The sequence below is a fragment of the Coloeus monedula genome, assembly GCF_965178545.1.
Source record: "Coloeus monedula genome assembly, chromosome: 13".
Taxonomy (NCBI): Eukaryota; Metazoa; Chordata; class Aves; order Passeriformes; family Corvidae; genus Coloeus; species Coloeus monedula.
Genome location: NC_138793.1, coordinates 324004 through 351821, shown reverse-complemented (window position 1 = coordinate 351821; position 27818 = coordinate 324004). Strand labels below are relative to the sequence as shown.

General features: G+C 38.9%; 1 protein-coding gene across 5 annotated transcripts; it reads right to left on the bottom strand.

Annotated features, from left to right (window-relative positions):
• Window positions 1-1542: 1542 nt before the first annotated feature.
• GPATCH1 (G-patch domain containing 1) lies at window positions 1543-27818 on the bottom strand. 5 transcript variants are annotated; one of them, XM_082289795.1, is made up of 25 exons: window positions 27715-27818; window positions 26540-26674; window positions 26173-26258; window positions 25671-25831; window positions 25233-25330; window positions 25041-25099; window positions 24466-24711; window positions 23531-23678; window positions 22715-22794; window positions 21507-21711; window positions 20622-20909; window positions 18681-18859; window positions 18287-18414; window positions 17885-18018; window positions 17386-17555; window positions 16513-16723; window positions 15694-15795; window positions 15109-15227; window positions 14449-14594; window positions 11632-13303; window positions 10729-10898; window positions 9997-10245; window positions 9488-9587; window positions 2220-2355; window positions 1543-1629 (listed from the first exon to the last, which is right to left on the bottom strand). In XM_082289795.1, exons 1-20 carry the CDS (start codon window positions 27788-27790, stop codon window positions 13282-13284), a joined length of 2793 nt encoding a protein of 930 aa, XP_082145921.1. In that variant the 5' UTR covers window positions 27791-27818; the 3' UTR covers window positions 1543-1629; window positions 2220-2355; window positions 9488-9587; window positions 9997-10245; window positions 10729-10898; window positions 11632-13281. The 5 variants fall into 5 exon arrangements, with proteins under 5 accessions (XP_082145921.1, XP_082145920.1, XP_082145922.1 ...); XM_082289794.1 differs by having other exon boundaries at window positions 9520-9587; XM_082289796.1 differs by lacking the exons at window positions 1543-1629; window positions 2220-2355 and adding an exon at window positions 2364-2416 and having other exon boundaries at window positions 9520-9587.

The following is a 27818-nucleotide window of genomic DNA, read 5'->3' as shown; positions in this document are numbered from 1 at the left end:
ATATTCAGAGGAAAAATATTTTAAAAATCTAGATTAAAGTCCAGTTTTCAAAGCAGTCCGAAAAGAAATCTGGATGTTCCAGAATGTTAGTGCTTCCTGAAATCTACAGAGGGGAAAAAGATTATGAGCATCTCTTGCAGGAAACAATGCTGTAGTCACTGCAATTTAAAAGAAACCTCGCAGTGTTTTAGATTGAATGTCCCATCCCATCCAAAGTAATTCCTAATTCTTCAAAGACAATTTTATTATAGTGTCTAGAGGCAGACTCTCTGTGATTATTGCTTTAAGAATGAAAAGGTAAATTGGTTGAGTTTATATAATGCTGTCAATATTCTTAAGAGTTGATTTGACATCTCTGTTGTTGCATCCTTCCTTCTTAGAATTGTAACAATGCCCTAAATTGACATAATGGTTTTCCTGTGTGGCTGACTTCAAAGCGAGCTTACTGGGTGAAGACTCAGGAGATCATGCTGAGCAAGGCTTCTGGCACTGGGAATGACCTTCTTCAAAAGCATATGAGGAAAAATGATATGGGAAAAACATCTCCTGATAGTGTCACCTAGAATTCTAACTGGTACAATCCATTTGGTGCACTTTTTGTTTTTAAATCTAAATGAATTACCATCAGGCTCTGATTCACTGGAGCTAACTTTACATTTGTATGGCTGCTTATATATTCTGAAGACAATTCTTAAGGAATGTCAAACTCACTGACCTGAGTGGAAGCCTGTCTCAGTTTTGAGACAAATTTCAGGAGAAAATACCCTGGAATGAGCATTTGCTCTACCAAAAAAGGGCTTCAGTAACTCCTTTTTCTTCTGCCAATGAGAGAAATAGATACCAGAGGGTGAAAGTGAAAAAACCTGTTTATTAACAAAAAATAAAGGCACAGAAAAAGAAAGAAAAAAACCTGAATAAATGCTAGATATTGAAAGTGTGGATGGAACCTTACGCCCAGGAACCCAGCGCCGCCTCTCCCGGCCGCAGCCCTTTCCCCTGGGTGCAGCTCCGCTCGCGGCCGCCAGGGGCGCTGGTGGCTCCCGGCCGGGCAGGGCGGGTGCCATGGCTCCCCGCGCCTGCAGGGGGCGCTGTGGCAGGGGTCCGGCCATGTTTCTCCACATCTACAATGGCTGAGGCAGCCGGCAATAGAGATGGAGAAGGCGCTTCCTTTACAGACTCACAGCGGGAGCCAATCCTGGTGCCCCCTCCGGATAGCAAAAGGAGCTGTAGCAGGAACCTCCAGAGAAGCAAGGTGGAACTGCAGGGCAGACTTACTTGGAGGTAGCAAGCAAGAGGCAGCAGAAACTCCACAGCTGTAGCTGGACCCACGGGTCCTCCTGGCAGGCAGGTGTGAAAAGCTACAGTGGAGCACAAACCTGGAGCAATGGCAGGGGTACAGCAGGCATTGGGCAGCAGCAGCCTGGCTCTCGAACACGGCAGGGGAAGGGTCCCCCGGGATTTCTCACCAGCTCTGGCTGGTCCTTAGGGTCTGGGCTGTGTGGAGGGTGGGAGGGCAGCCCCTGGTGGGAAAGCAGGGTGGTCCCCGGTACTGGCGCAGCACGCACTGGCTCTGGGCTTCCCAACAGCAGAGCAGCAGAAGAAGCCAAGGCAGCAACCCCAGTCACAGTACTGCAGGAAAACAAACAAAAAAAAAAAGAAGCAGGCAAAATCCACAGAAAGCAGCAATATCCCCAGTCAGCGGTACCAGCCACGTGTGTCCAGTTGAATAGCCTGTGCCAAAAAGAAAGGGCCTGCCCCTCAGCCTGCCCCAAACTCCCTCCGGAAGCCCTGGGCTGGCTCCCATTCATCACCATAGTCCTGGAGCCAGGGAGGAGGGGGGTGAGGCGGAGACAGCAGCCACCCGAAGCACAAACAAAACAAAAACAGATCAACCCCCCCAAATGATGAGATAATAAACCATCTGCAAGACAAAGCCTCACAGAACTGAGGTCTCAGTAGCAAAATTACCTTCAAAGGAAAATTATTGTTCAAAAAGCAATCACTGTTCAGTGTAATTTTGGCCCGTTATCTCCTTTTTATAAGCATATGCTAAAGAACCCTAGGTTTAATGTCTTACAGATGAGTCTTTTTGCCTTTCTTAAATAAAAATCTTCAAACAGAATGAAATTAATTAATTTTCTCAATTTTTTTTTATAACACATTTTTACAAAATCAAGAGCTGCATTAACAAGATGTAAAAGTCATAAATCTTGCCTTACCTTGGATATGTGCTGTTATTGTTGGATGTATTGCATAAAAAACTTCCATGGTATTTTCTTTGTCTGAACCAGATACCCCATACTTCTTGTCAAAGGAAATATTACATGAAATTACATCTTCATGTTCTACTGTCCACTAAAGAGAAAATAACAATGCTTGAGGGTTTGAGAGAGTTTTATGGCAGACTTTCTATAACCTATAAGCAGATTAGGAAAGAAATCCTTAGTACCTTGTTTTGGTAAAAGCTGATTGATGTCTTTAAATCAAATTTTTCTATTTTTTCATTAGTAATAAACTTAGAATTAGACAAGGACACCCTGTTGAAATATTAAAATGTTAATTTAATCAATCTTAAATAAATCTTCTGAGATGGATTATTATAATCATACCCATTTGTATCTGAAAAAAGCGAGACATGCTCATATTCAGACTTACCTGAGAGCAAGCAATCAGCAGCACCAAAACTAGAATTGAAATCAAGCCTACTTACCCTAATTATATTTTATTGTGCTAACAAAGAATGTTTGTTTTCTTATTTCTCAATAACAAAGCAATAAATAGAAATTTTGCAGTTGTATCTTCTGCAAGATGCATTTAAAAGGATATATACAAGTATTCTTCAACATTTAATTCTGACAATGGTTTAACCTTCTCACACCCACTAACTGAAAGTAGATTCTTAATGGCTACAGCAAAAATTATTGCACAGCTTAGTTGAAAAACGGATTATTTATATTTCAGATATAAACTAAGAATAAAAATGTCATGTATGTAACTTTCAGTGCAAGCAGTCAATTCAATTTCATTTCATCATTACAATATATTTCATTACTTCTAACATTAGAATAAATATGAAGAATAAATAACCATTGAATAATAGCCATATGAAGCCATTATGAATATTTCTTTAATGAATGTGAACTGTTCACATCAGTAGGGTTTTTTGGATTTTCAGTAGTTATGTTGCTGGGTAACCCTTTTCCACAAATGCTGCATTAGACATCAAAGCTATTCAATAAAGTTTACTAAAAGTGGCAGGTTTCCATTAAATGGGGCAAAATTTTTCCCCTCACGCATTTTTATTCAAATATTCCCAGATATCCAAAGTAATATTTATATTGAAGGTCACTAGATGTGAAAAACATTTTAGTAACATTTTCTCTTTTTATTTTATGAAGTGCATAAACTGTCACTTTTACATATTTCATCTGAGAAATTTGACTTGTTAACATTCTAACAACTAAAAATACAACTATATTACTAAAATTTTTTTATTTTTTCCATGTGTGCATAATTCCTGCAACCAACACAATCTCTGCTCCTAAATAGAAATACATAAAGCACAAGACCACATGAAATTTATGAACTGGCAGCATTTTTGATTGGAAAATTGTTTCACAGAGCTGTACACAATGGTATTTTACTTTCTGTTCAACAATTTTAAAAAATATACACAATTGCAGTACACAGCATAGCATGTGTACTATTTAGTGATCAAAAAACATATCAGTTAACATCGCAATCTGATAAAAATTGATTTAAAGTATGATTTAGGAATAAAATATGCCAGAAATAGTACCAGTGGAGGCACTACATGGCTACTTAACCAAATGTTAAAAATGCTGCAGTTATTTTAATTATTATGTCCACAGATTGACACTGGATCAGGATACATTTCTTCTTTAATTGACAAGACAGGTTTAATGGAAAGGCTATGGAATAGAGAAAGAGAACTTTTCTGAAGGTATAAATCTCACTGACAAACAATTCCCTGAATGTTGGCTAATTCAATGTTGTTCTTTTATATAAGTGATATATATTTATATATAACTTTCAGAACACAGGGCAGTGAGACTTCCAGCCCTGTGGAACTCAGAAGCAGATTTAGACAAGTCCTTTGCCCTGAAAGAGGCTACAAACTATCAAACTATTCCAACATGCATTTAAAACAACAAAAAGATTCCTGTTTGATTCAGCAGACATAATATGCAAAACAGAAATGATTTAAGAGATCCTCTACAAATTTTAGATGAGAACAAGGTGAGATTTATGGTAGTTCATGTGGATGAAGGAAGCTGGTGGTAAACAGTCTGCTAGCAGAGTATGCGTAGGATAAATGATTGTGCAATGATGGAGAAAAGTAGGAGCATGGAGGAAGGGAGTTACAAGACAACACTGGAACACGCTTGGAGCTGTGACCTCTACCCTGGGAAGGCTGTTCGAGTGCCTGACCACTCATTGGGGGAGAAATCTTTTCCTGACAGCCAACCTAAACCTCTCCTGATTCAGCTTCATGCTGTTTGCTCGGAGTCCTGTCCCTGGTCACAGAGAACAGAGATTGGTACTTGCCCCTGTGCTGCCCCTGGGGAGGATGTTGAAGAGCTCAGTGAGGTCTCCCCTCAATGTCCTTTTCTCCAGGCTGAACACATCAAGCACCCTCAGCTGCTCCTCATAAGGCCTCTGCTCCAGACCCTTCCCCATCCTCATGGCCTCCTTTGCACACTCTCCAATGGCTTAATGTCTCTCTTATGCTGTGGCTGGTGATGCTGGGCCTGATGCCCCCAGGACAGGGATGTCCCTCCTGGCTGCCAGGGCACTGCTGACTCAGATCCAACTGGCCATCGACCAGGACCCCCAGGTCCCTTCCCACAGCTGCTCTCCAGCCTCTCATTCCCAGTCCATCCACACAACCAGGGGTGCCCCCTCCCAGGTGCAGAATCCAGCACTTGCCTGTGTTCAAACTTCCCATGGTTGGGGATTCTCCATCTCTCTCATTTGTCTGGGTCTCTCTTTAGGGGTTTTCTGCCCTCAAGGGAGTCAACAGCTCATCCCAATTTAGTGTCACCAGCAAACTTCCTTAGTGTTCTTCGAGCCCTGGGTCCAGGTTGTAATGAAGATGTTGAAGAGCACAGAGCCGAGGATGGAGCCCTGCAGAACCCCCCAGGCCCCCAGTCTGATGTCACCCCAGTCAGTGTCACCCTTTGTGCCCAACCCGTGAGCCAGCTGCTCACCCATCCCATGGTGTGTTTATCCAGCTGAACACTGGGCATTTTGTCCAGAAGGATCCTGGGAGAGACAGTATTGAAAGCTTTACTGAAATCCAAAATGATTACATCTAGTGGCTTTCCTAAATCAACCAGGTGGGTTACCCTGTCACAGAAGGAAATCAGGTTTGACAAGCAGAACTTTCCTCTCATGGAGCCATGCTGGCTGTGACTGATGACTGTGTTGTCCTCAAGGCATTTTTCAATACTTTCCAGTAATCTTTTCCATGATATTACCAGTCACTGAAGTGAGACTGACAGGGCTGTAGTGCCCTATTCCTTCTTTTTAATACCAGCTGAAATAGAGTTCTTCCCCTATCACACACAGACTTCTATTTATCTCCTTCCTATCACAGCAGTTTTCACCAGAAATTTCTTGAAAAGAGTTCTTCTTAGACTCTCACATCCATGTCCATACCTAAATCCTAGCAAGTCTTTATTCATAAATTATGTGGCTTTCCATTTTCCTTCACATAATTAAAACTCAGGCTCTCAAGGCCTGCCATTCCTATATCAGTTATTGCAACATCATTTTCTTCATGAGTGCAGCCTCCCATTCTTGTATTCATGTGCAACACTCCTCCACCAGTATCTTGGTTTGAAAGACAGGTCTCTGCCAAGGAAGGTGGGAACCTCCCTTGGAATGGAAAATATGACCCCCTTCCCTCCAAATTATTTTAACTTTAAATTGAGGGGTTTTCAGGCAAAGATACGGGAAAAGAAATAACGGTGCTTTACTAATATGTATGACAAGGCAAACAAACAACAACAATGGCAGCAACAACAAACAAAAATCCCCAGAAAACCCAATAACCAGTCTCTTCCCCCTCTTTAAGCACGTTCCCCTTTGGCACAGTTCTGGTCACAGCCGGCAGGGGTGCTGTGCGATGACTCCCCTGCAACTGCAGGGGCACCGTGGCGCGAGCCTGGAGCTCACGCGGTTAATGGCAGCTGTAATGGTAGAGGCAGGCACACCCAGGGTGACAAACCAAATGTAGCAGGGACCCAGCAGTCCTAGCAGGAGCTGTGGGGAGTTGGGCAGACATGGGTGTTGGGTTAAAGTGTAACGAAAATGCCGGAGGCAGAAAACAGCAGGGCAGGGCAGTGGCAGCTGGGCTTCTCTGCAGCAGCTGCTGCACGCAGCACGGGATGATAGACAGAAAAGACTCCACAACTCAAAAGTTGCAAAGTAGGTATGTTTTAATCAGCTAAGGTGCATGGGGGAATCTCTCCTCCAAAGACATGCGCACGTTCAGTGGCTCTTGGCTTAGTATTTATCCAGTTACAAACGACATATGCATCAAATTACAAAATATGTCTATACATATTCATTGCCTGTCCCTGCTTCATATTATAATTAGCGCTAAAGTTATTAACATATCAGTGTGCTTGCGCAGTGCCACCTGGTGGTCGCAGGCTGGGGTCTCTGGGATGAAGTAAAGGTCTTCCTCAGATGAAGTTAAGTACTCAGGCTGAACTTTTTTACCTCGCCTTCTTAAGCATGCTCTCTGAGTTCCTGGCCCAAGTCCAAACTTCAGAGCTGGTTTGGGCTGGTTTCAGGGTCCGAGCAGGATCTTTGGTCACAGTTTCTTCCCCTTGCCAACGGTCCTGCATCCTCCCCTTATCCTCCCTTATATCCTTCCCTTCCCTTTGCCTGGCACACGCAATGAGTGTTAAGCAAGCAATATACATTGTTGAGCAAGCAGCTGCAAAATTTAGCAATACTAGCAATACCACGGTCAGTAGTTAACTCTTAAAATTCTAAGCCCCCTGTATCAGGGAGACGCGCCCTCCGGGAAGGGGAAGGGGTTCAGGGTCCCAGGTTTTTCTCCTGAGGCACCCAAGTAAATGGTGTCAGGAAAATTAATTCACAAACACCAGAGGTTTATGTCCAAAAAGGAGACAGAGAAGTCCTGTAACTTTATTTGAATAAAGGGAGATGCCATGGGCATTTCCCATGGGGTTTCTCAAATTGTTGGGGGATGCAACCCCCTTTTTATCCTAATTCCTGGCTGCAGCACCCTCTTCCCCACTGGCTGAGGTACTCAGAAGGTACAGACTTCTCAAATCGCCTATTCTATGCCCCCCTCTGATATGCACCCCCCCCTTTTTGTTATATAAAAGAATAAAACCTATTAATAATTCTATTAAGTTTTTGTTCTTTTTCTCTAGGTTCAGGAATGCCTCGGCTGAGCAACAGTCTGTGTTGATTAGTAACATCTTCTAGAACTGAGAGTTTTCTTCTCTTACTTCCCTATCTCTAAGCTCCTAGCCCTATCTACAAGCAGATTCGCATGGTCTGTTTGTAAAGACACATTCATCTTCTTCCTTTCAATGGTCCTTTCCAGTCAGATCCGGTGTTAGTAAGGTCCCAGTTCAACAGCTGCTTTTCCAAGCAAAAGCCTCACTCATGGTAGGAGAAAACAGTAATGGGCTGGACTCCGCGATGGCGGTGAATTCTTCCACAGTAGCAGCAGCTTAAGCGTTTCCTCTGAGCCGAGAGCAAGAGGAGCCGAGCCCAGCTCCTCGACCCCAGCCAAAATCTCGAAGTATCTCTGCCCTTCCAAGAGAAAACTCCTCAGCTACTAGAGTGCAGCTGCATCCTTCCCCCCAACTTGGCCACTTCTTTTGTCTCCTAAGTAGCAGTCATTATCATCTCTTAGCAACAAATGGCACAAAATTCCCTAAGAGAAAGGGAAAAAATGGAAAAATCTTAACCTCCAACACACAGATTCCCCTCCAATGTCTATTTTATGTCCTTCCCTGTTTTTTCATTGATTCCTCATTCTCAGTCACAAATACAAGCTCTTGTCTTCAAATACAAAGCTCTGTGATTTAGTCTCAGATATTCATCTCCCTTCTGCCTTACCTCTGATGCCATCCTTTGTCATTTAGTTGTTACATTTTCAAAATTTATCGGGTTCCCTTTGCTGTCCTTCATGATTTGAAGGATTCACCTATAAATATCTGGAAATCTCTCTCATAATAGAAAATCCCACTTGAACATCTGTTTTGTTTTGATACAGGAGCAATCAACAGATTGCTGAAGTGCTGAGATAATGACCTATACTGAATTACTGGCTCATTTATCATAGAATCATTTGGGTTGGAAAAGACCTCTAAGGTGATGAAGTTCAACCAATTACCTACTGCTGCCAGGTCCACCAGTGAACCACATCCCTTAGTGCCACATCTACAATACCTCCTCCACATCTACAATACCAATCCCTCTGGGTATGATTATACCACCACTGCCCTGGGTAGCCTGTTATAATGCTTGACAAGTCCTTCCATGAAGAATTTTTTTCAAATATGCAAATTAGGCCTCCCATGGGGAAACCTGAGGCCATTGTACTTCCCCATCATCTCCTATCTATTTACCCTGTTACACACAGAGTTTTAAGTGATTTCAGGAAAAGGGCTATCCTCTTGTTGTATCTGTATGACATTCAAAACATAATGCAATCCTAACCCATAAATAAAGCTTTGAAGTAACGCATCAAAAGCAGCATGGCCAGCAGGTCAAGGAAGGTGATCCTGCCCCTCTACTCTGCTCTGGGGAGATCCCACCTGGAGTACTGCTTCCAGCTCTGGGGTCCTCAGCACAGAAAAGGCATAGAGCTACTGGATCAGGTCCAGGGGAGGTCACCAAGATGCTCAGAGGGCTGGAGCAGCTCTGTTACATAGAAAGACTGAAATAATTGGGATTGTTCAGCCTGGAGAAGAGATGCTTTGAGGCGACCTAATTATGCCTTTCCAGTACCTGAAGCAAGCTTGCAAGAAAGATGTAAAGAGATTTACAAGGGCCTGAAGTGACAGGAAAAGGGAAAATGGCTTCAAACTAAAAGATGGTGGGTTTCGACTGGATATTAGGAGGAAGTTCTCTGCTGTGAGGGTGGTGAGGCCCCGGCCCTGAGGGCCTTGGCCCTCAGGTTACCCAGAGAAGCTGTAGCCACCCCATCCCTGGAAGTATCCAAGGCAAAGTTGGACAGGGCTTGGAGCAACCTGGGATAGTGGACGGTGTCCTGCCCACGGTGGGGGGGTTGGAACTGGATGATCTTTAAAGCTCCTTCCAACCCAAACAATTCTATGTTTCTATTAAGTTCTATAGTAAAACAAATAAAAACATGAATCAAGATTTACAAATGGATCATGGTGCCCACCTGACTGTAAGTATCTAACACAAAAACCCATGAGGACTGCTGACACACAGATTAACTCACATTTCAGAGTATCACAGGATCAGTCATCATACCTTCACCTAGGTAAACCATCTTCCATTTCCATGATTAACCCAATTATTTCAATCAGATTTTTGTTTGCCTAAGTACAAAGATATTTTAGAATCAGTTAGAAAGTAGGCAATGTAAACTCCCTTCATGATGTGTTCTTACATTTGTCTTCAATATGAGAATAAAGTTTTGTACCTCTGACTACAACTGCCCTTTTTGCCACCAAGCCTCAGATCCAGAGCTGCTCCCTCACAAGGACTTTCACTAGAAGGAGCTATCCTGCTAACTTGGCAGCTCTTGATAACAGACAAAACTTGAAAGTAAATTTATTTTTAACTTTTTCACTTATTTTTTTCAGTGTGTGTCAATGTACTAACTGACACCAGAATGATTAGGAATGTCTCTAAGATCAAAGAAAAAAAATAGATCAAAGCCACTGCATGTTCTTGTTCTATCAAGCCAAAAAAGTCTTGCAGTCAAAATTACCCTTCTAGACTTACCCAGTCTTTGTCTGCTGCATGCACTATTAATCTTTGTTTTCCAAAAGGTATGTGGACTGTCAGTTCACAGAGACACTGTTTGTTGTCAAGAAGAACTTCAAATGCTTTCTCACTACAGCCAGTCATTTGGTATCTTCTCTTTCCAAGGGAAAAAAGGAGAACGCCAGAGTGAAAATTGTCAGGGCTGGCCTAACCCCCCATGATCCAAATCCACCATACTCTCCTGAATTCTAATTGCTTCATCTGTTCCTGTAGGGGAGGAAATTAGGCTTGTCTTAATAAATTTTACATAATCTTGCCTGTACATTGCTGTCAGAAAGTTCCCAATATTCAGGCAAATACTTTTAGATAGATTCTGAAAAATAACTATTGCTCAACAAGTGTTAAAGAAAACTTCCTTAGATAAAAATTACAAAGATAAAATTTCTTAAACAGAAATTAGATGCTCCGGGCAAGTGGCAGATTATCTTTCCAGCAAAAAGAACATTCATGGATTTACTGTACTTGAAAAAAATTAATGGATTATCTTCTTATTTTCTGGTCTTGATTTCAGTTTCCTTATATGTAAGAGAGCTGAATTCGCTAAAGACAGAAAAATGAAGTTGCACTACTGAGTTCAGACAAAGCAGGAAAGTTTGGAACTCTCAATCTGACAGTTATTAAACTATAAATGTCATGACTAACACACTGAGACACTTACTTTTATATGTCCAATCAACAATATATGCTTACAGTTGCCACGTGCTGATTTACTTCAGATCTCGTCATTAGAAGATGCGACTTTATTCCTTCTAGATTTCCTGGTTTCTTTGAGCTAGCCATCCACAGCTCTTGGATAACATAATGCTGAACTTTGTCTGGACTTCTTATGCTTTTGGGCTTCTTGGGCTTTTTCAGTATGCCTGGAAAAAGTTTTTGGTTATAGTAGAAACCTTGCACTGCACAGCAGGAAATCAAAATTTTACATACTTTATGAAACTATTTCATCTGAATTCATATGACATTAATGCACTACTACTCATTGCCAATTCTTAGATTAAATCATGACTGCTTAATGTATGCCAGATCTCAACACCTGCCATCTGCTTAGCACAGATACAGCCATTTGCTTGCATAGCACTCACAGGTTCACATAACTCTATGTCTCCAAGCTATCTTAATAGACTTAATTTAGATTTGATCACCTGGAATGTGTACACTTTCCCCATTCAGATCTCACCATTCCTCTCCCCAGGGTGAATGGAGTTTTAGAGAAACCCAGCCAACTACACAAAACTCAAGAGGAGCAAGAAAAGAGTGCATGTCAATTGAGATTGAAATACAAGGAAAAAGACAGTGACAAGTATGAAAACATGGCAGTGGTGGTAACAACTGTCCCACCCCTGACTTCTCCTACTCCCCAGTCACATACATTAACAAGTCAAAAAAAGGAACTTTCAGGATAACAAGCAACCTTTGTGTATCAACTTTCACATTTTAAAATATTAATAAACTAGAGATCTTAGTGTATGCAACATGTGCTTACAATAGTCACCCTTTAACGCCAACATGTTCTAAGCATGAAATAGGTGTTCTCCTATTAACTGTGATTGCAAAAACATTTACAGCCACTATTTTTAAACTTCGGTAAAATACCTTCAGAAGGCTCCATGATGATTCAGTCAATCTTCATGCCTGTATAACATTCTTGCCTAACTTCAGCTTTGAGATTCCTTGTTTTTTTTAATTTGTTGTTGCTGCATTCATAACATACGAAGAGCTTCACTGCCTAAGAACATGAAAGTATTTTTGTGTCTTCGAAGCAAAAATGGCAGGAGCTCACATTATCACTGTGTCCTCCCAGAATTTTAAATGGAATCTGTAAAGAAACAATGTTTAGGAATAGTTTTCCTTGAGATTATTTTTGACAGTTTAGTCCATGAGGGGGAGTATGAAAGCAGGAACCATAGGAGAATGTATCCTAAATTCCACTTGACCGAGCAAAGTTCACATCCTTGGTACTACCTTGGAGCAGATTTACCGAATCTGGTTGAGAAAAGAAAATGTTGATAGATGGGTATTGCATTTTTATTTTTCTGGAGGTTTGTTTTGGTTTGTTTTCCAACTCTTCTTCCACTCAAAAAAAAAAAATCTTTAATCTCAGGAAGTCTCTCAAGTCTTTCAAACACTCATTTCCTTGATTCTAGTCCACCAAAACGCAGCACATCGAGCTCTTAGGCCACACGTTTTAACCAAGATTGTTACAAATTTTGGCAAAGATATTTTGAAAAGTCATTTCTTCACTCATTTGGGAGTTTGCTCATGACTGTCAAGCATGTGTTTGTGTGAACAGAACTAACAAACACCAGCTGCTATAAGCATTAACCACACACAAAGGGACACAAAGCTTTTCATCCCCAGACTGCCCCGTGGGCGTGGGGCCCAGCCTGCCCCAGCCTGCTTGCCTTTCCCAGACCACTTGAACGAGCAACTCCTGCCAGGGCTCCAAGCTGGCCCCAGAGCTGCTGCCCACCACCTCTGGGCAGCTCAGTATTATTTCATGGCTCATATTTAAATTATTCTGCAATATGACAATTGTGGACAAAAAGTAGCATGAACAGTTTTCTTTGTAACTACATAAAATGAGGCAGATTATAATCATAGTACTAATGTTTTAGCACATTAGCCATAATAATTTGTGTGAAATGAACTGCGCAGGGCCAGGACTTGGACTTGATGATCCTGATGGGTCCCTTCCAACTCAGCATATTCTGTGATTCTATCAAAGGTTTAGAGCAGCTATAGTAAATGTTAGACAATTTGGAGAGGCATAAATAATACCTGGATACTCAAAAACTGCAATGCGAAATTCTGCATTGGATTCAATAAAAATACGTGCACCCAATAAAAATTCTACATTGCTTTAGTTTTAACTTTCTAACTTAACTCAGACTGAAACTGATTCTCCAGCATTTTAGAGGACCTAGGCATAAAAAATTATCGCTATACAAAGCTTATTTCCAATAATAAAGTTTATTAAAATGCTTTGTTTAATTAATTAAAACAGAGCCTGCAGTATTTCAGATTATTATGCCCAGAAAGGGGTCTTTTTAATGTTCTACAATCCATACATTTGGAACTCATGAAACATCATAAAATAAACATATGCACATTTACTTTCAAAGAAATTCAATATGAATACTGTATCTATAGTGCTTCACATTATACACCACTGATCTACCATCACGGAGGAGATCAAAAATTTGAGATCAAGTCACACAATACTGAAGAAAGCAAGAGAGCTCTTCAATACTGAAGTTGTTTTAACCTAAAAAGGAAGGAAAAAAAAGTCACACTAAACAGTCACACACCACATTAAGAACATTTAATCACTCGAGCAGTTTCTTAAACCTTAGTTTCAGAGAGAGATCTGAGTTACATTAGTTAAAAACATTTTCTCAGTGATGAGACATGCAAATGTGAAGATTCCAAAACAACTGTTTGTACAAAGAAGTCTATTTTGTGCAAAATGCATAATAACACATTTTAGCTATTCAGAAATCCAAGTAGTAGATTGTTTTTTAATAAGAAAACACCAATGCATAACTGACACTCAGTTCCAAAGGAATGGAAGGCAGAGCCCTTTCTAATGCCAGTTGGTACATCCATTCTACTCCACACCTCAACCCCAATCACTCTGCCATTAGACCAGAGGGATGTGGTATTCAAGAAATACCATGACACCTCTCCTTCAGCTAGTAAGAGACATTAAACAGATGCCAATATAGCAACTGTTCCACATGGGACGTGTTTGAAGCTGACTGATCTGCATCAGACACAGTTACGTTTGTTCCTACCTTACTTGAAGCATGTAAGCAAAATATTGTGAACTGTGCTCTTCTGATTTTCACATTTATGTTAGCACTATCTTCAAGTCTCTAGTTTACAAAAATGTAATGGCAGTCTAAATTTAGAAGACATGTACATGGCTCAAGCATTGTTCTGCTTGCTTCACTGTCCCTTGCTGAAGCGCAGACTAGCTTAAGCATTGGCGCCACACAACAGATCTGAATGGAATCTTAGCACACAATGTTTCTTCAATGTTCCCAAGTAAACAGAAGTACATAAACGAAAATATGAATCTCCACCTGCACTTGTTCTATTTTAAATTCCGATTCAAAATACCATCCAAAAATATCAATCATCTTTAAGTATAATGTCCATTAGCCCTACTAGGGCTGTGTATATGGTGGCCTTTACCTTAAGAGGCTATCCTAGAATTAATTACCCTCTAGATTAAAACGTCTAATATTTGTACTCTTTCCTCACCGAAGTGAGCAATATTTTACCTTCATAAAGAAACTGGCTTATTCACATTTGCTGCAAATAGGTTCACTAGAATGACAACTCATAAATTGATGCTTTAATTATTCACTGCAAAGTTTGAAGTGTTAAAGTAACCTTTCTGCTTACCTTCTTAGAAGTTCTTTAGGTGACAAGCCTGTGGTATCCATATCACTAAGGCTGTCACTGCTATCTGTAGTGTCTGAGCTGCTGTCTTTTTCTGGTTTTTTATTCTTGTGTTTTCCTTTGTTTTTCTGCTTCTTATGCTTCTTTTTCTGTAAAAAGAAGAGAAATAATCCTTTATCTCCTTGTGAAAGACTTGGATTTTTCAGAATGTCAACAAACGACAAAAGTTTATTTCAGTATGGACCCAAAGCTTAACTGAAACAGAACACTTATCAATGACTCTTTTCCACTACTCAGACTGAGCTAAAAAAAAAAAAAAGATAAACCAAAATCCAAGCACTCAACTCCCCCTAAAATAGAAGTTTTATTACAGTTACTTGTATATAAGCCAGGAATGCAATTCCCAGAATATGCCTGACATCTTCCACATAGAACATGAAACTACCCACAATACCATACCTGTAGTCACATATATGTATATATGGAAAAACCAGCATCATAGCAGGATAATTTTCTGGTTTCAAAACATTAGAGAAATTCTGTTGCTTACATTCTAGTCCCGGTGTATATATTTTTTTTTCTAAACCAAGCATAAATAATAAAACATTTCGAAAGGCAGATCAAAGAATCAACAAGTCAAAAATCAGTATTTAAATTTAATACCTTTTCCTTTTTGCGTTTTTTCTTAGTCTTGTGCCTCTCTCTGATTTTCCTATGTTTTTCTTTCCTACTAGGTCCAGGAAAAGTTGGTGGCACCACTGTTTGTTGCTGCCAAGTAGTGCCTAAAGTACAAAGCAAATGCATAAAGAATAAAAAAAAAAAAAGACCAAAGAAGGGTAATTTGGTTATTACATTCTGTATTACTTTTAACCTAATATAATAGTTAAACAAACAAAACCCCTAAGCTTTAGAAAGGAAATTACATGTCTAAAACTCCTAACTGCAACATCCCTATTGTAATTAAATGCCTTTGCAATCTGTTACAAAGTGAAATTGCTATATTTTCACATCAATTTTTTATCACTGCCTCTACAGACTTGAAACAAAACTGGTACACAGGCAAAGAGGTTCCTGTTGGTGGGTCATAGCATGGCAACAAAACGTTTGCTGATGGCTGTTTGACATAACACACACATTTAAGAGATAGAATGCCTACTCAGAAATGCCTTTTTTAAAGAGAGGTTATCATATATTTTATATACAATTTCAATGTGCAGAATTTACACTCTAGATGCTTACAGAACCTACCAGAAGAAAAAGCTGGTGGCAACTTTGGTCCGAATTCCTCTGTTGCATCCAGTTCCTCCTTTGAAGTAGGCAACGAAGAATCAGTTGTAGCAGTCACACTCTCTATGAGAAAACCAAAACTTGCTATATTTGAAAGGCAAATAAGGAAATACTTTTTCCAAGAAGTGTTAAAGAAAGTTCAAGGAGGCTTTCAAAAAACCTTTAAGAAAGCAAACTCATCAGCATCCTCTATCTCTATGGACTGCTTTGGCCAACTGGGTAGCTGACATTCTGAAACATGTCGACACACTGTGGGTTTTTTTTCTTTTAAATCAAAATTTACCTTTTAAACTATACAATTATTAATTAAATTATTATCAGTGCATTTGTTTGCTTCCATTTTGTAACACAGTACTATTTTTCCACTACTCAGAATGAATAAAAAACTCCATGAGATGTGTAAGGTTAATAAACACTAAAAGTCAAATGTCAATAGAACCAACTGTGACAGTAAGTGGACAAAGTATTTTCATTTTAAGCATGTTCTAACACTAGATGTTTTGTTCCCCCTCACTGTATAATAGGCATATTCCATACAGCAGTTTGCTTGTAAGATCTACACAAAAGGTACGTGGCAATGCTAATAACACTGTAACATGCAAGGCCTTGTGCAGTGCTGTATTATTCACATTTTCTACATGGCCAGCTCCGCCAATCTCAGATGATCTGCACAGGAGCATCACATTGTCCTAAGAGTCCAAGAATGCGTGATTCAAAAATGAAACTTTTACAAGGTATTTATTTTATGCTGAATGAAAATGAACATCCATTAAGTATTACCTTGTACATTAGAGGAAGAACTGTCTGGTACATCAACTTGCTTGGTGGTTTCTGACTCTCTTTCTGAAGTAGTTGGTTGCTGTTCTTCATCACTCTCTTCTTCAGAGGAAGATGATTTTTCATCTGAGGAGCTCACAAAGATGGCCTTAAATAAGTCCATGGGTGGTCGCCCACTTTCTTCCTCCTGATTCTTATCTTCATTAGCTACCTGCTAAATAGCATCATAACAGACTGTATTTAAACACTAAAGAAACTAATAATCTCTCTCTGATAAGGAATAACTTCAAGCATGTTGACAGGTATTTACAAAACATTTTGATGGCACAATAGCTGCGAAATAAATCTTAGTCCCAAATAGTAAAGCTCTGAAACACTGCAGAACTAAGCCAGTGTCCTGTAAAGAGTAGTGCAGTTTGTGATGACAGATCCCCAGATATTATAAATTCTAATTCATTAATTCAAAGTTCAATTATATAATACTAAATTAAAGCAAAACGAAAACATCACCTTTCTCCACAAAACATGCGCTCTCCTCTATGGAAAGGAGAAATAAATACATTCTCTGCCTGTGAGCAGAGTGGTGGTAAAGTCACTGAATTAAGTTCCCAGACTACTGAGCTACATTTCTTCTTCTTTTAAGCTCCACTTCAGGTATAATCAGATCTGCAGTCCTTGTAAGCTGCAAACATCTTGCATCCCAGATTTATAACCTCAAAATTCTTCAAAGTGCCATCTCATGCCTTTGCTCATCCTGAGCTAGCTCTTGTGCACACTGACCTGTATGAAATCAATTCATATATTGACCCATCTTATTTCTGGGTTGTCAAGGTTTACAGCAATTCCCTTTAAGTACAAATCCTATTGTACACTCACCGGAGTGGGAAGAGGTTCACTTGTCCCAGTTCCACATTCTTCTGTTATTGGCACTGGTGGCTGCTGATGAACATCAGCTTTTGATCTAGCAAGACTAATGAATTCACTGATAGAATCTTTCTTCTCCTTCTCTTTATCTGACACATCCCACCTTGAAGGTTTCTTTGGTTCTAAAACATCCAAAATATTCAAATCATCTGCATGCCAAATTGTTCTGCATTTCATGGCCTACTTGATTTTAAATTACTCTGCTTCTTCAGTTTGACATTTTTAAAATCTTTCTAATGAATACTTGACCTATAAATGTCTTCCAGGTAGAAGAAATTAGCATTATATCACTAACTTCAGTTTTTATGTCCCTGAATTTTTATTTTCAATTTCTTTGTTTTGGTTTTTTAAACGAAAAAAAATCATGTGGCTAGGTTCTCAATGAAAAAGATGCTTTTTCTGTACTATTATCTCATGTATAGCTAAATTAATAAAGTAACAACAAACTTACTGTTGAGACTGTTACTCTCTTGGATCTTTTCGTTTGTTGCTTGAGTTACAGACGTGGTGGGCTCAGGCACAGTTAAGAAATTAAAAACAGAATACTTGTCTCGTTTCACTTTTGGTAAACCCACTACAGAAGAACTAGAGGGAAATAAAAGTGTTTGCTGATTATTGTTTTCAACACAGAAAAGTCCTCAAATTATCTACAACAAGCTGAAGCACCTACAGTAGTTCTTCAAATGCATGCTATTTTATCAGAGGTCACCGTATTTCATGATGCAAATAAAAATATTAGGCAGTTCTGTATTCCCTTATAATACAAGAAAACATCAAGCCAGATTTTCCACAAGCAAATGAAAAACTCAGAATTTTTAAAAAGTGTTAAAAATGTAAGTATCAATTATCTTACTCAGGATATGGATCACGAACATTAAATCTTTTACACAGCAGCTTATCAGGATGCCATTCAAACTTGTCTCTTGTGAGTTTGCCAAACATCTTCATCTTCACAGCTGTTTCCTTATCATCAATATCATTCTGAAAAAGGTCAAACATTTATAGCTGCTAAATAAGTAACAACTTAATGAACTGCTGTAAGACTTAAGAACAGGACAAAGCCATAAATATTTAAATGCTGTTTAACAAATCACTACTCCGTATGCACCGAGTGTTTTCAAAAGCTGCTAAACAAAAGGGCAATAAAACAGCAACATATCTACCTAAGAGTTTAAAAGAAAAACAATGTCAGGGCTAAGGCAACAACTGCAGCTCCAATGTATTAAAAGACTGTAAACAGCATATACCTCTTGGTCTCGGGGAACTTCAACTTTGTCAACATCATCTTCATACTTGGCCCGGGTAAATCTGGATGACAGTGTTGAATTTGAGGATCTGTAGAACATTGCTGCACGAAAGAACTCCTCCTGTTCTCTGCCTCGCTCCCATTCTGACATATTCGGGTCTAAAAAGCGCTCCAATGTATCTGTTGTAAGATAGGGAGAGAAATGCTTAGCAGAGATTACAGCTTACTTCAGGTCAACACTTTTCAAACAAAAAATAAGGTAATAAGCAAACATCCTTGCAAATATTTAATGTGTATTTAGCGTAAGGGTAATATTAATCTCAACTGTGTTAATCCCTGATAAATGGAGGTAGTTTTTCAAGACAGCAAGAATGACAGCATTTGCCAAATGCAAAATGGGTATTTTAAATAATTTTACTTGTAAAACTGATTCCTTACTCATTGCCCTCTAAAGAATGTTCAAAATACTTAACGGATTTAACAGGTGATTAAAACAAAAAGTATAATCCAAAGCTTTATCAATAAATAAAATATAGAATGAAAGAGTTTAAGCCTGGCTAGGCTTTTGTAACTTTTAAGGGGCTTTCTGGTACATAAAGTGCCCACTGATAAATACAGAGTTTGGACACAGGTTTACAGCAACAGGTTCACTTTTTCTCCCAGAAGGAAGAGGAAATAATACCAGCCAAGCAAATACACTCACAGTAGAACAGACCTTTGACCATTCCAGTTATTTATACATTCCTACATTTTCATCATTATGACTCAGGAGGCACTTAGAGTCATATAGTCATAATTGAGAATACTCAATTTTACCCAGGGAAAATCCCAGTCCTGAACAGAGGAACTATGGGTTCAAAGCTCAAGTAGTGTGTCCCAATGCAGCAACCAGAAGAGGCTACTGACCAGAAAATATTTATTTTATATAATGAAAAGGATTTCTTAAAAAAAAACCCAAAAAAACCCCAAACCACAACTAAAACAACAAACCCAGGTTTTCTACCTATCACTATGTGCTTTCCTCTGTCAAATTTTCCTGGTGCCCATCCTCTTCTTCCCCAATAGCCCCTGTGTACTTCAAAATTTGAAAAAAAAACCCAACCCTTTTTTTTAAAGTTTATTTCAAGGCAATCTAGAGTCATGAGCTGATGATGAACTCCCTAGATCAATTTCAGCTTTTTATGCCTTACAGAAAAATCACAGTACTGGAAAACTCACCACAAGGCATCGCCAGTACCTGGTTTAATCTCAGATACACCACAGTATAATTTAATAGCAAAAACCTAAACAAAATGGAAGGAGACTGAAACAGCATGAAAAGAGGTGATGAAGGAGATTGGATTTTTTTTGGTTTTGAGTAAGAGCTCTGCATGTATACTGTGTTTTTACAGTCATAAATTTTTCTGAGAACAACATAAGTGACAGCAGAAGTTTGAGTATCCAAATGACATATAATACAAGCTCTGACAAGTGTGAAATACTTCATTCACTTTAGGGTCCTTATCTCCCCCTGGTGCAGAGTGTATGGGGTTTCTTTTGATTCTGTTACCCAGTCATCTTTCTGCCTTTATATGATCTGTCAGTTTAACTCCTCAAAGAGAAAGAAACTAAAGGAAAAGGCTTGTTCCACTAACCAAAGCTGAAGTAAGGGAAATCCAGGAAAATGAAGTAGAACTTAACTTCTGCTACATTGTAGAAGTATGAAATGTAATGCCTAAAATCAAGACTTTCTGACAATTGAATAACAGAGCAGTTTTCCTGAAATCAACATGACTAAGTATCAGTAAAAAAAATCTGTTAACATTGGTCCTAAAAGAAGTAAAGGGAGAAATGCTGTAGAATTAAGGAAGAGAACTCATAGTGAATATAAAATGCATTGGGACAAAAAAAAAAAAACCAAACGGGGAGGGGGAGAAAAAAAATTAAGCAAGCAGTATTTCACCTTTTTCTCCTTTTTGAAGACTTTTCACAAAATTTTCATATCTTTTTTGTTTTTCGGGATTTTTTGCAAATGGTTTGAAGTCACTAGAACCAACATTTGCTAACTGTCCCCCCAGCAGCATTTGCCATTTGTGAGCAGCATCTTCTGAAGAGGCTGGGTGGAATCTGTTTTTTGGTGACTGCTGAGACACTATTTTTGCTTTCATTTGTTGTTCAGATGCTTGTTTAATTTCTTTGAGTCTTTCTCTATCTTTCTCAGACAGATATTCCAAAATAGAAGGAGCTGGACCTAAAGCAGAAAGAAAGCAGTAAAAGATAAATAGAAATGAAAAATTACTATAACTATTTCTTCCCCTTTAGCAGAGGAAAAAATCCTTACCACATGCGTATACATTCAGATAAAATGCTCTTAAGCAGAAATTAAAAATAAAATGGCATACATGGCAGATAAAAATTTGGCCACTATTACATCTTTTATGCTATTTACATATAACTTAATAAAGTTTGCTATTGTAGATACAAATGTGAGCCACATTTGTATATCTTTTTTGTATATTTGAATGTATTTCAGTGAAACCTCATTTTACAGAAAAAATCCTCACAGCCTAGGATATTCAAAAAAGGCCACAACCCCCTCCACCCCCAAAACAAAACAAAATCCAACACATAGTTTTTGTCTTTAAGTAAATGAAAATACAGACAGCTATGTCAACAATTCAACTGCTGAGATCAAACTGAACAATGAAATGGTATTCTTGCTATGGTAACTAGATTTGATGTATTTATGTTAGAAAATAAGCATTCAAGGCCAGACCAAATTATTACCGTTCTATAAACAAAAGGGGACCTGGAACACAAGCAAAAATACGGTCACGTATCTCAGTACCTTTCAGCTCAGTCTCTCCTAGCTGTTCCCTCCTCTGAGCTGCATTCAAAGCATGCCTGCTTTGCTGTGCTGGATCACTCTCCAGTTTCCCAGTCGATTCCTCCAATGTCTTCTGTAAATGGCAGTTCTCATTCCCAGCTATTATCACAGGTCGAAAGTAATGGACTGGTCTGTAATTTCGTGGCAGGCTGGGCGGTGGATAAATCTGGGGGGGAAAGGGGCAACAAAACAAAAAAATCCACTGAGGGAGACAACTTTGTATGCAGTAACTATTGTGTTTCAGAAAAAGTCAGTTCAACCTAAGAATTCCTCAATTTACATCGTAGCAGTAAAAACAGATAGTGCAAGCTACCAACTCCTTTAGACCCTGTCAGTAAGCGGCACTGTAATACAAACTCTGGGAACAAACACATTGACAATATATTGTCAACTATGAAAAAACAGGAAAACACGCACATTAAGTGACAGAAAAATTAACAAGAGTCTTAAGATGCACTGCTTTTATTTGAGAAAATACCTCTTAACATTGCTTACTATTTTTTTTAACTGAAGTCAAATGATTTAATCAATTAATTGGACTACTGAGTACTTCTGTACTTACTATATTTTTATGTCTTTCAAAGTGTTTTTCCCCACATTCTTCATACAAGCTGTTACTTCAAAGGTTCTCCTGTGTTCCCTATACAATGCAATTTTATATACCACACAAATATTCTTCCTTTGAAAGAGGATCCTGTCATACAATTTATACATACAATTCATACAAATATGTATGGCATGAATTATATCAACTTGAAGACAGGACTCAGAAATTAAATTGTCACCAAAATAGCAAAGCAGACAAAGCATGAGGCCTGATTCTTACAGAAAACTGAATGATCTAGAACCAAAATACGTAATTTTTTTTATTTTGCAGTTTAATTAAACCATTCCTCCAACTTTATGGCAAGTAGCAGTGAATAGTCTGGAAGGCACTTGTTCAAAGCCAGTACACAGGCAAGGTTTAAATACCTTCAGGAGTCTGATAAATTTTAGGTTTTCCTGTTGAACAGCCCCCAGTGCTATAATTTTGTTCATTCAGCAATTTTTACTGCTGACCAGAACATTTATTTCTAAGAACAGAAAAACACCGACAAGTAGTAGAGTCTGAACAGTTCACATGATGAATGATGCTATTCTTAATACATAAAACATCACTATCTGCTTACCTTGATTGGGGCTGATGATTTTGATGCCAAGGAAAAACCATCCAGGATTTTTCCTATATATTTAAATTCTCTTTCAGGCCCTACAAAATGATCACAAAGTTGGTCAATATTTAAAACATGCATGCTAGGCAATTCTTTTTTTTCTGAATATTTTCCATTTGTCACTGTCTATTATGAGTTATAATTGTAGTTCGTTGTTTTCACCACCTTTCGTTTAAAATTAAGGGTTCTGATTCTGGGTTAGTATTATGCAAGTAAAAACTGCTACCAGAGTGATTGGTGCAGGGGGAACATGGTTTATAGTGAAGCAACAGTGTCCATACTGTGCACAGCAAACACCAGCAGTGCCATTAATGTGTACAGCCAACATGAGCAGGTACCCCAGAAATTACTACAGTATTTCATGCACTTAAGCGGTGCAGTAAAAATAAAGTGGTACCAAGATAGAATTTGCAAAAATTATCTGAAAATACAGAAGTTTATCTAAAAAAAAGGTTCTCTTTTCAAGGGCTGGGTCATATTTTGTAACTGTGGTTCACCATCATATGTTTTCTTCAGTGAAACCAAATGCTGTATCTCACAAAGCAGCACATATTGTCCTTTTGAAATTATGCTTTGAGGGTTTAATCTGCACTGGGATTAGTGGAGGACTTTGGAAATTATTTCTGTAATTGAACACTTCAACACAGAAGGAGGACTAGTTGAATTTTCAGATATCAAGGCTGAAAATTAAAATACATAGCAAATAGAGACTACATTTGTGGGTTTTTTCCCCCCATATTACACTCACTCTTTAGACAGAACCGCAGTTCTTACTTTTTTTGGATTTATACTGTTTCGGTGCTGTCCAGCCATACAAGCCATCTCCAGGCTCCTCATCCTTTAGAACTGTATCATATTTTGACAGTGTGTCAGTTGCATAAATATCATCATCTTCTTCCTCTAAAGCTCCTACACCAAAAGCCTAAAATATATATTTTAAGTGAGAACTTGAAAGCGTAAAAGTATTTTTAAGTCGCGTATCAGAACACATCTGCATGTGCATCTATTCAACTATATAAAATCTACAGTACAAATATATATATACTGGAAAAAGTGTAGTTTCACCACAAAAATTGAGGTGGAAAAAAAACCCCACACCTTAGTGAGCACAAAAGCAAACACATTCCACTCCCTTGGCAGAGAGGGACAGCAAGTTTGGTCTGTACAGGACAGGGACAGAAGACCAGTTCTAGTAAAATAACATGTGCAATCTGACTAAGACCAGGTTAAGTTCTCAAAAGGAAAAAAATACGTCAGTTAACATGCAAATTAAACAAGTAGAATTCCCAGAAAACATAAACTGACAGTGCTTCTAGATAAGAACTACAAATACCCTGGAGCAACACAAAACCTCTCTAGCTGACAGATACAGCATTACTGAAAGTACAATACACAGAAACATAAACTAAATTATACTGAATATTAACTTTATCTAATCAAAGTAACACAAGATGTTTTTCCATCCAGCTACTCAGAGTCAGGTATTTTTTAAGAGTTGTCTTTTATAGTTTCAATAAGTGAAGGCATATGAGAGTTCTAAGGATTTTTCCACATCTTCAAAATAAGTTCTAAAAAATCCTATTCTCAAACCACACTTAACATTTTTTACAATAATACTACAATGACTAGGAGCTTTTCACGTAAGAAAAAACAAAAATATTTGGATTTTACTGCACTAATCATTAAACACATTAAAAAAATATCCTCACCTGACCTGTAATACCTAGTTTTCTTCCTTTACTGTGTCTCAGATCACCAAGTAAATTGCTTGTTTCCTCAGAACCACCTGTGAAAAGATTCAGGTGTTCTCTTCCAGATACACCAAACAAAGCTTGTGAGGGGTCCAAACCCTTATAGCCAAGTCCATGGACATTGTCTTTTGGAGTCAAATCTACAGGCATTACATCTTTCGGTGCAAACGTCACATTCTCTGGCTGGAATTCATCCTCTTCATCCTTGTACAAAATAAAAGTTTATAAGAGCAAATATGACTAAAAGTTCTGTATGTTGAGCTTATACAACATTCAGTTAACACGAGCCTAGGCAAGTCTGCATTTCCTGAATTGTATATGAACTATACCTGCTTACGTAGCAAAAGAAGAAATTTAGGTATTAAAACCTTTCTTCACATTAAACATAAAAAGTATTTATAAACACTTTCAAGGAGATTTGAAAATGCATTTTTAAATACTGTTCAAGGACACTGAAGAAGTTGTTTTGTTTGTTTAATATGTTATCACATATTTTTACATAAGTCAACAAACCAATTGTGCCTGTTCAATACCTCAGAAGCCTCAGACAGTCCAGGTGGTAATGCACAACCATATATTTTCACTGTAGGATCTGTAAGAGACATCGTAACACCACATTACATCAATAAAAGGAGAAAGTTGAAATCAACTTTCTAATCATTCTACTAATATTAACTTTCTACTAACAAGACAGTTAATTAGCTCAGGAACTTCCCTGAACTTACCAGGTTTCTGTCTGCATGGCTTTCTTTTGACTCGTGGTCCAATACCTTGTCCATCTTTCCAGCCCATTTTTCGTAACAGTTCAACCCCAACTGTTATTCTACAAAGAAAACAAAAGGAAGCAAAACCCAAAATTACTTCAAACCACACCTTTATTATTTGTTGATAAATAATATACCTATATAATATTTGAACTTCTGTTTTTATATCCCACTTTAAAATCAAATCTGAATGTATTAATATTTGCATACACACTCCCATTTATAAATGTTTACGTGGTACCAGTCTGCACATTCAAGGTGGAGGCCACATAGGAAATCTAACACTGCAGGATCTTCCAGTCTCTCACAATTACTGTGGCCAAACATTACTTTACTAAGCAGTACAACACTTTTAAGTGAAAGGAACTGTTTGGCAAACTTTTATGTAAATTTACTTACTTAGATGGTCCTATTAAATCGTCAAATGCAGTGATTCCTGGAATGGGAGCAATTACTCCTGCTATCTGTCTAGCTTTCTCCTTTATTCTGTCTTTAGCTTTAGATGCAAAATCATCTGTAGTTGTAATATCTTTTGGTGCTATCCCAAACTCACTAAGATCCTGTAAATAGACACAAAATGAAAACATTTAGATTAAACATCCCTCAAATTCTTACTTACTGTAATAGTAAAGTAATGAAAATGGCACATAACCTTCATATTGGCTAATTTTCTCAAGCTACTTATACAGCAGTTTTTTCAATAGCTTTAGTGGAAATATCTTAAACCGCTTCAAAAGCATTTGCATTTTCTGATAAAGTGAAAGGGTTGAGTTCTGGTTTTATTATTCAATATTGACATTACAGGAGCTTCTTAAGTGAACCCGTGAAACCATCTCTATGACCTAGTAGTTGCTGTTATGGCAACTATTTACACAAGTTTTCGATTCCTTTCTAAATTTACCTCTTCATCCATGAAGTCTTCTGGTCCAAGAATGGTTCTATCTGCTCTCTTCTGCCGTGATGACACAAAAGCTGAAGGTGTCCATCCTTTAAAGAAGATAAATATTTAAGTAAGGTACTTAAGGCAACATGGTATTTGAAAACAATCCAAATATTTCAACCTTACATCTTAAGTATACATCAAAGAACATTTGTAAAATTACAGTCCAAAGACTCAAGGAGAAATAACTTCAGCAATACTGTCTCAACTATTCACAGTATAAGGAATAGCAGGAACAAAAATGCTTAATGACAGTTAATTTGCTTTCACTAATGTGAAAATATGGTTCTCAATTTAACTATTCCCAGAAGACAGCAAAATATCTAACCTTCCTTTGTGCCAACAGTGTTAAAGTAACCAGCTGAAAAGCCACCAGTAAATGCTCCATGGAAACGCTGGTATCGTCCCTTTGCATCTTTAACAGTCTGCTCTTGAAGAGGAACTGGCTTTTTAATTCGTTCACCTACAATGAAATAAACCAAGAAAGTAAGACACAATTCTACATGAAAAAGAGACTTCCCCCTTCCTCCAGAAGCCATTCCTTCAAGTAAGAACAGGATCAAACACTAGCCACCCTGAAGTGGAAAGCATCAGCAGTTTACATTTATTTCCACTGCACTGTAACTATTTGTATACACCCTTGATGCACATTGCTAAAGGAAAAGCGTGAAGCATTCACATCAAAACTCTTAATTCTACTGACTTCTGAGAACATTGGGGGTTTTTTCTGTGAAAGGACATTTTTAGTTTTTAAGTGTGCAAAATCTCTGGCAGGATTTCTTCAGTAATTGCTTGAGAAATTACACATCAAAAGTGTCTAAACTAAAACAAAACATAAAAGCCACAGACTTTGACATAAACATTTTTCCCTTTTTAACAATATATCTTGAATAAAGTGGCACCGACTTGGGAGTCACAACTGTACATTAGTCCTTCAACGATGCCCTGTCCATCTCATCAAGATAAGCATCGGGCGGTCAGATTAGCATAACCACTGCGTACACTCGAACTTTTATACTTGAACTATACTGTCTGGGTTTTTTTGGGTTTGGTTTTTTGTTTGTTTGGGGTTTTTTGAGGCTTGGGGAAAGCACAAAAACAAAGACTGGCACCCGGCTCCACCCAGTGCAGCGCCGCCACAACCCGCGGGGTACCCCAGCCCCACCCGCAAACCGCTCTAGCGCCGAGGCCTTTCCCACTCCGCTCCCAGGCGGCTCGCCCTGTGTCGGGCCAGAGTCTCTCCCAGGGCAGCACGGCTGCCGAGAAAGGCCCCACGCCCCGCGGCAGCAGGAGGAAGGGGAAGCAGGTCTGCGCTGAGCCTACGCGCCGCAGTTCCCCCAAGTAAGGGATGGAGGGCCTTCAGCCGCGAACCGGACCGGACCGCGCAGGCCCTTCGGGATACCCTGGCCCCAGCGCCTCACGCCGGGCCGCTCCCCAGCGCTCGCCACAACGATTGACGAAAGGACGGAGGAGGAACAAACGAACCTCCCGGGGATCCCTTACCCTCCTGCAGAGGCTGCAGCGCGCTTCCATAGCTCACCAAATCCTCCTCCTCGCTGTCGCTGCTCTCCGCCGCCATCTTACCCGACGGTGGCCGCCTGGGTCGC